Here is an 11517-nt window from a genome sequence, read left to right on the forward strand (position 1 = left end):
GCGGTACAGTCCGAATGGCCTCGCTGGTCCAGCAGGCGGACTCCCCGGTGCTGCAAACTAGGTCTAAGAAAGTGCGGTAGTGAGGTGCTCTTCAAGCGGGGATGGCTCAGCTTCCGGCTGCAAAAACCCCCCGCCGCGCCTAATTCCCACTACAAATGACTCGCCCAGTACCGGAGAGGAAGAATGAAAAGCCACAGGCTGGGAAGTGAGGTCAGCAGAAAAACGCGCGCAGCCCAGAGCGGCCACTTCCGCCCGGCTCCCCGCCGCTTCCGCCCGGCAGCGGGACGGGCGGGACTTCTGAGTGCCTGCGTCATCCTCGGTGCGACCGGAGGCGGGCGCGTGTGCATGACGGCGTCCGCCCGGGGCCGCGGTCTGTGGACATGCTGTGCCGGCTGGGTGGCCGCTGCCTGGGGCTACCCCGCGCCCTGCGTCCTCCGCTTCCCGCGGCTCAGGCCATCACCCCGCCGCGGGCGGCTGTCCCCTCGTGGGCTGCGGCGGCGGCGGTGTCTGCGGACGGCTGGTATGAGGCGCTGGCCGCCTCGGCGCCCGTCCGCGGCGCGGAGGAGCTGCTGGTGGAAGCGCACGCCGCCACGGGCCTTCCGTGGTGGGGCAGCATCGTGCTCACCACCGTGGCCCTTCGCGGCGCCGTCACGCTGCCCCTGGCCGCCTACCAGCACTACATTCTGGCCAAGGTGAGGGTCGCCCAGCGGCCGTCCCGGCTGAGAACTTAAGCAGCTCTGTCACTTCCTTTGCCCTGCTAGGTTGGTGCTCAAGTGTTGATTACGCTTGCTCTTAAGAGACTTGAGGCAAATCAAGAAGTCAGTAGGACGTGTTACCAGCCATTGTGCCCGTGGCATCTTTTGTCCCGCAGTATTGCAGTTGATCTTACTGGAACTCCTAGGTTAGCCCTGTGCAAGGTGCCAGCCGGGGTCTAGTTAATTGCAGGCAGTCCTCACTGTGTTCTCCATGCATTTTTTTATAACAGTGTTCTCGTTGTCTGACCTTGTTTGGATATCAAATCAGGTAGCAGTGATTCAAGCGTTTTGAGAACAAGGGATCACTCAAATGTGAGATTTCAGAAGTAGTGACTTCCTTTGTTGTCAGTTTTTCAGGACAAGAAAAAGAAAGCAAAAACGAGGAGGGGCTCTGCTGTGTGAAGACAGTTACTTTGCAGATAGAATTAGCACAGGGTTAAACGCGATTCATTTTTTCGTTTCTGCAAACATCAGAGAGTGTATTTTAAAAACTTGTATTTCACAGGTTTCTGTTGCTTGTTTTCTGGGGAATCTAGGGTTAATCCAGGAAAGCCCAGAGTGCAGGTTTCATTTCGTGCTCAGGATAACCCGGTGAATAAACTCTGTACTGGTGCAAGTTTCCTGTTTGATGGGATGAGATTCTGGAGGTTAAGTCACTTGCGCTGGATCCCAAGTTGCCAAGCTAGAATTTGAATCTGGTGCTGACTGGATATTTTAAGCTTAGACATGATTAGATTTTTAAGTGAGTTGAAGAAAGGAAAATGAGTGCTTAGGCACAAACATCATGTGTGCTCGTAACACATTCCACTTTTTCTTCAGCTAGGTGGAAAATTTGCAGCCAGAAATAAGAAGTATCGCCAGTCGTCTTAACCGAGAAGTTGCGGTGCGTGCGAATCAATTGGGGTGGTCCAGAAGAGGTGCCAGGTAATTGCTGCCCTTAGGACCACGATGGTATAGGTGTAGTGTTCTGGTAGCTTTGCCAATGAAGTCTTTTTTGTTTTTTTTTTAAACCATTCAAGTTTAATAATTGTCTGTGCTTCCTCCGGGTCTCCCTCACGGGTGTAGAATCCCAAGACTTTGGGCCATCCTCAGCTTCTTTTCCAGGCCCCAGGCAGAAAGCTGGATGGGAAGCGGGGCCTCCAGGATAGAACCAGCACGCACATGGGATCCTGGTGCGTTCAAGGCATGGACTTTATAGCCACTGGGCTACTGCACTGGGCCCCTATTGACACTCTCTTTTTTTAGTTGTATAAATTTTATTTTTGAAAAGTTTAGCATGTTTGATTAGGGTGCAAAGGGTCAAGGGTTGGAGGAAAGTGAGTGGAACCATTGTTTTGACATTCTCTTTTTCCATCTGTATCTACGCGGAGGGGAGAGATAAGGAGAGAAGCCAGACATAGCCTTCCTATCAGCCCAGGGGCCTCGATGTGGGGCATGCTGTGAGGGTCTTGCTCAAGTGTGTGTTTGTTTGTTTAAGATTTATTTTATTTTTATTGGAAAGGCAGATAAAAAGAGAGGAGGAGAGACAGAGAGGAAGATCCTCCATCTGATGATTCACTCCCCAGCAGCTGCAACGGCCAGAGCTGCGCCAATCCAAAGCCAGGAGCCAGGAACCTCCTCCAGGTCTCCACATGGATGTAGGATCCCAAAACTTTGGGGCATCCTTGACTGCTTTCCCAGGCCACAAGCAGGGAGCTGGATGGGAAGCGAGGTCGCCAGGACTAGAACCAATGCTCATATTGGATCCCAGTGCGTTCAAAGCAAGGACTTTAGCCACTAGGCCACTGCACTGGGCCCTCAAGTGGTTTTGATAGTTCAACAGTTCTGTATTGCTGCTGATCTTTATTGGTGGTCTCTTCATCGGTTAGGAAATGCTGGGCAGTTCTTCTGCCACCCCCTTGGGAATGTGGCCAAGATTTCAGGGCCATCGACTTTTCTCATCTGTGTGTCAGGATAGTTTAACTGCTGAGCTGGAGGGAAGAGCAAGGAAGGAAAGCGGGTTAAGAGCATGGTCTCGTCCTTGAGGGACACTGGCCTGTTGAAAAAGCCCTGTTAGCAAATCAGCGCGGATGACAGTGAGTTCATGACCAGCTAAAGAGTCAGCTCCGGGAGCTAGGTGAGCAGGGAGGCAGGGGAGGGGACATGGGGTCATCCTCTGGTCACCACGTGGCAGGTGACCCGTGTTGAGCAGCGTCAGCTCACACGCATGGTGAGGAAGAATGTGTACGTGCTGTGGTGGCAGCACGCACTTGGCAAGGGTGTGGCCACCGCCACTCTCCCCGGTGCAGGCGGGTGCTGGCTTCCTGGGAGTGCCCATGGGTGCCTGTCATCCACTGAGATAAGAAATGTTAGAATTTCATGGTATAAATGTCTGTAAGCTTGTTTTGATATGTAGGTGTAAATTTACCAACTATCTTTCATAGGAGCTTGTGTCTATCTTAGTGTTTAAAAGAGCTGACATTTTTTAAAAATATTGTAATAGCGTAATATTTTTATTAGATATAATCATAAGTTCACAAACCTAAAGTTTTGAAGCTTTATCCATCAAAAAAATCTGGGAACTTCAGCTTTAGTCCAAAAGAACACATTAGAGGTTGGCATTGTGGTGCAGCCAGTTAAGCTGCCCCTGGAGCATCAACATCTCGTATAGATGCCAATTCAAGTCCCAACTGCTTTCCTTGAAATCCAGTTCCTTTTTTTTCTTTTTCTTTCTTTAACTGTAATTAACTATGAAAAGATTGTCAACAACAACACAATAAAATAGATTATAAAAAAAAAAAAAAAAAAGAAATCCAGTTCCCTGGTAATTTGCCATGGAAAGCAGTGAAGGACGGCCCTAAGCCTTGGGACCATGCACTCACGTGGGAGACCTGGGAGACGCCCCTGTCTTCTGGCTTCAGATCAGCTCAGCTCCGGCCATTGCAGCCATTTGGGGAATGAACCAGTGGATGGAAGATCCTTCTCTCTGTCTTCTCTCCATAAATCTGATCTGTCTGGATCCGGTGCTGTGGCCTGGCGGCTAAAGTCTTTGCGTTGAACACACCGGGATCCCTTTTGCCACCGGTTCTAATCCCAGCAGCTCCACTTCCCATCCAACTCCCTGCTTGTGGCCTGGGAAAGCAGTCGAGGACAACCCAAAGCTTTGGGACCCTGAGCCCACGTGAGAGACCTGGAAGAGCTCCTGGCTTCTGGCTTCAGATCGGCTCAGCTCCAGCTGTTGCAGCCACTTGGGGTGAAAGATCTTCTACTCTGTCTCATCAGATGGAAAATCTTCCTCTCTGTCTCTCCTCCTCACTATATCTGACTTTGCAATAAAATAAATAAATCTTTAAAAATAAATAAATAAAAAGTTTTTTTGATCTGCCTTTTTTTTTTTTTTTTTAAAGATTTTATTATTATTGGAAAGCCGGATATACAGAGAGCAGGAGAGACAGACAGGAAGATCTTCTATCCGATGTTTCACTCCACAAGTGAGCCGCAACGGGCCGGTGCGCACCGATCCAAAGCCGGGAACCAGGAAACTCTTCCGGGTCTCCCACGCGGGTGCAGGGCCCCAAGGCTTTGGGCCGTCCTCCACTGCTTTCCCAGGCCACAAGCAGGGAGCTGGATGGGAAGTGGAGCTGCCAGGATTAGAACCGGCGCCCATATGGGATCCCGGGGCGTTCTAGGCGAGGACTTTAGCCGCTAGGCCACGCTGCTGGGCCCTTGATCTGCCTTTCTAATAAAACTAAGTAAATCTTTAAAAAAAAAAATAAAATAAATAAAGCCTAATTGGCCAAACACCCCCAGAGACAAAGCCCGTGAGGTGTTTTGGAGCAGTGAGCGCATCATGCACGTTACTGTGAAAGCTTCAATAAAAGCCCTTGTGTGCGTCTTAGTTCAGCAGCCCCACTGTACAGCCTGGGACAGCTGACAGCCCCGTCAGGAGCTGCGGCCAGTCCCCGCTGAGTCGGCGCACGTGTGCTGTGGGCTGAAGCAGTTGGAGTCAGGTGACGTTGTCTCTTCTGCTTTCCCCCTCCCGTGGCTCCAGGCTCACCTACCTCAGAAACATGAGGAGGCTTGTTTCCGAACTGTACGTTCGGGAGAACTGCCACCCCTTCAAAGCCAGTGTCTTGGTTTGGGTTCAGCTTCCCATGTGGATCGTCGTATCTCTTGCTCTGCGGAATTTGAGCACCGGAACAGCGTACTCAGAAGGTAACCGTCTCAGAAGTCGGCCTCATCAGGATAAATGCTCTAACAGTGTGTTTGTACTTCAGAAAAAAAGGAAAAGAGATTGTACTTTTCATACTTAGAGTATGTTTAAAATCTTCCTTATAAGCGTGTAGTACGTAAACTTGTACCTGTAATCAGACTAGCTACGTTGAGAAAAGCATTTGTTCTTGAGGGGAAAATGCTTAACGACAGTGACCTGAACGCAGTCAGGGTGAGGGACACTGTCATGGAACGGTGCGACACGCACGGCTTGTGTGTTTGCCTCGTGTTTTATTTAAAACTGTTTCAGCAGGTCTTTCTGTTCAGGAGCAGTTGACTACTGGAGGAGTCCTTTGGTTTCCTGACCTCACTGCGCTGGATTCCACTTGGATTTTGCCGATATCTGTTGGTGTCATCAATTTGTTAATAGTGGAGGTCAGTGGCTCTAAGTGAGATCAGTTTGCCATTTTTGTCGTCGGGCTCTCGTTGCTGCCAGTGTTCTGACATCAGATGCACATGTCGGAACTGGACGAAGTCACCATGAGCCAAGATGGAGGCTGCTTCGTTTCTGGTCCGATATCAGCTCTCTGCATAGGCCACTCCCTTAACCTCTGTGGGGCTTAGAATTCCCATAATTGGGGCCCGATGCGATAGCATGGCGGCTAAAGTCCTCGCCTTGATTGTGCCAGGATCCCATGTGGGCACCGTTTCTAATCCCGGCAGCTCCACTTCCCATCCAGCTCCCTGCTTGTGGCCTGGCAAAGCAGTCGAGGACGGCCTAATTCCTTGGGACCCTCCACCTGCATGGGAGACCTGGAAGAAGTTCCTGGCTCCTGGCTTCAGATCAGCACAGCACTGGCCATTGTGCTCACTTGGGGTGAATCATCGGACGGAAGATCTTCCTCTCTTGTCTCTCCTGCTCTCTGTATATCTCTGCCTTTCCAATAATTAAAAAAAAAAAAAAAAAAGAACTCCCATAATTGAGATGGCTAAATGGGATCATTTTCAAAGTCTTTTCAGCATTAAGATTTTGTGATCCTAAGCATACTGTTTTAAGACTTGCTTTTAGTAAAACCAATAGCGAAGATGCCGAGTTTAATCTGGTTTTAGTCCCACCATACAGTGGTGTTTTGTGAATGTGTTTGACATGGAACTTTCCAGGCAGTGATCCTGAGTCCTCGACCGCTGTTTTCTTGCTGTATGACAGAAAACTCAGTGAGCTTCCCGTGTAAACTGAACTGGAAAGAGCTGCTACCATACACGTAAAACTTGGCCTCCTGGTCGATGCTCTCATGCTTTAGCCCGCGCTGCGCCACGCAGCTCTCAGGAAAGGCAGCCTGCCGTTGCGGGAGGAGCTGTTCCTCAGCTGAGTCTAGCACAGGCTCCACCTCTGGCCTTGTCTCAGTTCTGATCCCACACACATGGTGTCTGCTTTTCCCGGTTTTTGTTTTATTTTATTTCTAATTTTTTTTTTAAAGATTTCTATAAAGTCAGATACACAGAGAGGAGGAGAGAGACAGAGAGGTATCCATCTATTGATTCATCCAGGTGGCCGCAGCAGCTGCAGCTGCACCAATCCAAATCCAGAGCCAGGAGCCTCCTCCAGGTCTCCCACGCGGGTGCAGGGTCCCGAGGCTTTGGCTATCCTTGCCTGCTTTCTCAGGGAGAAGCAGGGCCACCAGGATTAGAACTGGCACCTATATGGGATCCCAGAGTGTGCAAGACGAGGACTTTAGCCACTAGGCTACCACGCTGGACTCTCCCACTTAAGAAATAAAAAATAATAGGCATCTGTGGTGGCATACTGATATAGTTAACAAAAATTTGGCATTAAGCAGGTCCAGAATGCCTGCCAGCCATTGTCTGCATTTCTCCCAGCAGTGCAACACTTGCCTAGGTACGAGGCAGCCTAGTCAGTTACCGGTCACTGGGGATGCTGCTCCCTGTTCTGAAACCTGATAGACCCCTTGTTTTTTCAGATGAGGGAACTGAAGATGATGGAGTCTGCTTAGGTGGGATTTGTGACAGACACTGTGTGGGTTACAGGCTCTTCCCGAGAGCTGCCACAGTGTGCCAAGAGCAGGGGCCCACACGGTGGCTGTGCGGTGACTGGGAAGAGGAGGGAGAGACACGTGAACACAGGCGCTGAGAGCCGGCCTCCGGGGTTCCCTCCAGCCTCCCTAAGGACCAACAGCAAGCTGCTCCTGCCTCCCCGCATGCTGTGTGCCAGCCATTGTTTCTCAGCACAGTACATGAACTGTTTAATTTTTAGCATATCCCTGAGCTCAGTACCGTTAGGTCCATTTTAACGTCGACTGCTGGAGGGACAGAAAGGTTATGTGACGATGCAGTATGACCCAGCCTCTAAAACCGCGAGGGACCCACCTTGACAGAAGCTCTGTGGCTCTGGGATGAGCGCTGCTCTGTGCTGCTTAGAGTTCTTGAGGGATTCTAACTGCTTCTCGCCTGCCTTTCCTGCCCTGTGTGTTGAGTGATTCTCCATGCCAGGCACCATGCCTGTCTAAAGGAGTCAGAGCTCATGTGAGAATTGTGCCTAATTATTAATTTTTTAGTAGATGAGAAGCTGTGGAAATATCTCAGTATTTTAACTTTTTGCTTTTATATTTTACTTTTTTATTTCTTAAGATTTGAATAGGCGGAGAGACAGAGAGACCTTCTACTCTCTGGGTCACTCCCCAGATGAGCACAGTGGCCAGGGCTGAGCCGGGCTGAAGCCAGGAGCTTGATTCAGGTCCCCGCATGGTGGCAGGGCTCACACTTGGGTCATCATCTAAGACTTACCCAAGCTGTTAGCAGGGAGCTGGTCCGGAAGTGCAGCAGCCTGGACATGAACTGGCGGGCCACAGGGGGTGCCAGCATCTCAGGTGGTGCCCTAACTCACTGTGTCACAACATTGGCACCAGTTTTTTGCTTTTGTTAAAGTGTGGTGGAGGCTAGTGAAAGGTCATTTTGTAATTTAAACCTTGTTTAATTATTGTGTTTTTGTTCTTCTATTCCTTCAGATTTTTGCCCTGCAAAAAACTGGAATGTCGCGTTTTCAGATTTACATCACACACTTTGTCCGTGGACTGTCGGTTTTGATGATTCCAATTGCTGCTACCGTCCCTTCAGTGAGTAGGCCCAAGCACTGCGTGTCGCCTGTGCTCCGTGCTCCCTGGCCCCAGTAGGACCGCCTGCTCTCCTGCCTTCCCTGTTACACCTTCAACTGCCTGACCCCTTAGCGATCTGCAAGTTCTGCCAAACTTTTCGTCTATGGTGAAATAACCCCGGGTGTTTCTTGGATTGGCACGTCTTGTATGTGAAGGTGTCTTGACTCTCCTAAATCTAATTCCTTTTCCCTGCCACTTTCTCTTTGGTCTGTGTGATTCAATGAGATATTGTATTTCTGCCTGTTTGGCTTAGAATTAGGAATTTAGCACTTAATAATTTTTTTTTGAAGATTTTTATTTATTTTTATTACAAAGTCAGATATACAGAGAGGAGGAGAGACAGAGAGGAAGATCTTCCGTCCGATGATTCACTCCCCAAGTGAGCCGCAACGGGCCGGTGCTGTGCTGATCCGAAGCCAGGAACCAGGAACCTCTTCCGGGTCTCCCACATGGGTTCAGGGTCCCAGGCTCTGGGTCATCCTCGACTGCTTTCCCAGGCCATAGGCAGGAAGCTTGAAGGGATGTGGAGCAGCTAGGACATGAACCGGCGCCCATATGGGATTCCAAAGCATTCAAGGCAAGGACTTTAGTCAGTAAGCTACTGCGCCAAGCCCATCATGGTACATTTTTGTAAGGAATCTGAAGCTAGGTGTTTCTAGTGTCAAAGTGTTTTTTAAACTGTCACACAGAAAATTGTCATTAATCTTGTGCAAAAAATGTTTCCTCATCTCTAAAACAAATGTGGCATTTGTGACAGCTGATGCACCAGTGTGAGTGCATGCTGTGGTGCTTTTTATAGAGAGAGCAGAGTACAGATTCACTGTTTCTGAGAAGAAGCCACCTGAGTATAATGTAAAAAGCCGGTAGGTGAAATGAATAGAACAGTGAAGCACCAGTTAGTGACTGGCTTCCTAATGAGCAGCTGAGACCTGAAGGTGTGCCGGAAGCACTTGGCTGTTTTCTCAGGCGTGGTAATTCAGAGGTGAGCAGGTTAGGGAGACTCAGAGCTGCGGCCCATGCCTTTTGCTCTCGAGACCTGAGGGTCACAGAGGCTGCCGAGCTTGTTGTTTTGCAGGAATGGCTAACGGGCGTTTCAGGCCTCCCTCAGGGAGCACTGCCAGGCGCCCTGGCTGCAGAGCAGGCGAGGAAGTGTAGTCATTGTCCAGTTGGCAGTAGACTAGGGTTTTGTCCTGAAACAAGGAGGGGGATTGCCACTGAGATGGCAGCCCGTCACTGGCTGTAGGAGACTCGGGTGCTTTTTTGACTGGCAGATTTAGATCGTGATGATGGCAAGCATTTAGTCACTGCTGGTCTTGTTCTGGACACTGTTTTCAATGGTTGGTGAACAGTAACTCCTCTGCTGATCTCATCTCCACTTTGGTGATGAAGAACTTGGCACAGGAGGTTAAGTGCATCACTCCCGTAAGGGTGCCTAGCTCCCAGCTGCTGTGCTCATCTGTCTTTGAGGATGTGGTTTGGAGCAAGTACTTGGTGTGGGCACATGCCATCCTTCCCATTGTAAGTAAATTCCCTCAGTCTTCCTATAGCAGTTCTCTGAGGTAGACGGTTGCAAGACAGAACTTGCCCAGAGTCAAACAGATGACCATCAGATCTAAACGCAGGCACTCTGACTCCATAGTCCAGAGTCGGGAGCCTGTTTGCCTTCTGATGCCCAAGAGCAGTAGGCAAGCAGAGTATATGTGATGACCTAAGTAATCTTCTACGTGTTCCAAGGGGAACAGAAGATACGTTGAGACACAGTAGGAGCCAGCCCGTGAGAGCAGTGAGAGGCCTGCAGGGAAGAGAAGGTTCTGCAGGCTGAGTTTGCTGTTGTACGTGGCCACACCCCAGCACCTGCCCTTAGCTGTAAACAGCTTAGCAGAAGTCCGTGCAGGGAAATGTGTGCTCACTACCCACCAGGCAGTGAGCTGTCCCCTGCTAGGCCTCTGGGAGCTCTTCTCTGTCATCCAGGGTTCCCACGGACAGCTCTCGTGGTGCTCCAGCATCTCGCTGCGGCCTTTCTCTGACCTGCCGATGTGAGCTGCTGCAGGTCGGGCCAGTCCTGTGGGGTTCTCTGTACGGATGTTGCCAGTGTGCCTCGCTGACACGTGCCCATTTGTGGACGTTGGTGGCCCTAAGGAGGGGCAGGTGCTAACTCTCGTGTCTTCTCTCTCTAGTCACTGGTCCTCTACTGGCTGTGCTCCAGCGTCATGGGCCTCTCCCAGAACCTGCTGCTGCGCTCTCCTGGGTTTCGTCGACTCTGCCGAATACCGTTAACCAAGTCCGATTCAGACACTCCTTATAAAGACCTGCTTGCTGCCTTTTATACCAAGTTCCTTTCAAGAAAGTGACATTTTTCAGCAATTTTGAAACGATGCAAGAGTCACTGATACTTTAAAATATTTAGACTTAGAAATCAAGGTATTTTTTTAATTTGCATTTGCTTAAAATCATGAACTCCAGGAAGTGTAGGGTAGGTTAAGATGCAATCCAGAGACATGTGATAGTGATCAAAATCATTTAAGTACTAGAAATTTCGTCTGTTTAGTTGTAAAACAAATGTAAAAGGAAACGAAAGTGTTTGTCCCTGTTCATAAAATTGCAACTTGTGAGGGGTGCCAGAACTTTGGAAAATACGATTAGATACTGAATGCTGCCATATTGTATTTAACTGTTCCACAACTTTAAATTTTTGTAAAATATGAGGATTTGGTGATGTGACTCTTACTATGCTGGTGGTCGCATGGGTTGGAGACCTACTTAAACCTCTGATAAAAGGCTGCGGAGGGAAACCCTGGGACTCTCAGCATAAGGACCTTGACAGTGGTGAAGGCCCTCTAGCAAGTCCTAGCAGAAATCCTATTCTAATGAACCTAAGATTAATCTGGAGTTAACGTCTGAGTAAAGAAGGAAGGTCTTGAAGCGTGGCTGTCCAGGCATCCGAGCACCTGTTGTGTAGATACTCTTGTCTCAGCTCTGCTGGGAAACAGGTCAAAGACTATACATTCCTTTGTCAGTCACTTGGGAAGCTTACAAGGCAGCGTGTGATGTTTTGTATTGCTAAATCCTATAGTCAAAAATATCCACTATTAAGTTTGTTTGGTCAGAGGACGAAAATTCAAGAGGTAGCTACCTATTAAAGATATGATATTTATTTATTTTTTTTTTTAAGATTTTTTTTTTTTTTTATTGGAAAGTCAGATTTACAGAGAGGAAAGACAGAAAGCTCTTCCATCCACTGGTTCACTCTCCAAGTGGCCACAGTGGCTGGAGCTGAGCCGATCTAAAGCCAGGAGCAAGGAGCTTCTTCCAGTACTGCCACACAGGTGCAGGGATCCAAGGCTTTTGACCATCCTCTACTGCTTTCCCAGGCCACAAGCAGGGAACTGGATGGAAATTGG

The 11517-nt window shown here is 49.2% G+C and overlaps 1 protein-coding gene across 2 annotated transcripts; it reads left to right on the forward strand.

The window, feature by feature from the left end:
* The first annotated feature begins 552 nt into the window (after window positions 1-552).
* LOC101516140 (cytochrome c oxidase assembly protein COX18, mitochondrial) lies at window positions 553-11270 on the forward strand. Of its 2 annotated transcripts, none has more exons than XM_058667220.1 (6): window positions 553-692; window positions 1575-1679; window positions 4786-4949; window positions 5257-5381; window positions 7970-8077; window positions 10294-11270. In XM_058667220.1, exons 3-6 carry the CDS (start codon window positions 4805-4807, stop codon window positions 10465-10467), a joined length of 552 nt encoding a protein of 183 aa, XP_058523203.1. In that variant the 5' UTR covers window positions 553-692; window positions 1575-1679; window positions 4786-4804; the 3' UTR covers window positions 10468-11270. The 2 variants fall into 2 exon arrangements, with proteins under 2 accessions (XP_058523203.1, XP_058523204.1); XM_058667221.1 differs by having other exon boundaries at window positions 5260-5381.
* The last annotated feature ends 247 nt before the right edge of the window (window positions 11271-11517 follow it).

The sequence above is a fragment of the Ochotona princeps genome, chromosome 7 (assembly GCF_030435755.1).
Source record: "Ochotona princeps isolate mOchPri1 chromosome 7, mOchPri1.hap1, whole genome shotgun sequence".
In the NCBI taxonomy this organism is placed as follows: domain Eukaryota; kingdom Metazoa; phylum Chordata; class Mammalia; order Lagomorpha; family Ochotonidae; genus Ochotona; species Ochotona princeps.

Coding starts and splice junctions, on each gene's coding strand:
- LOC101516140 (XM_058667220.1), top strand. CDS start 4,805: ATGAGGAGGCTTGTTTCCGAACTGTACGTTCGGGAGAACTGCCACCCC. Junction 4,950..5,256: donor CGGAACAGCGTACTCAGAAG/GTAACCGTCTCA, acceptor AAACTGTTTCAG/CAGGTCTTTCTGTTCAGGAG. Junction 8,078..10,293: donor TTGCTGCTACCGTCCCTTCA/GTGAGTAGGCCC, acceptor TTCTCTCTCTAG/TCACTGGTCCTCTACTGGCT.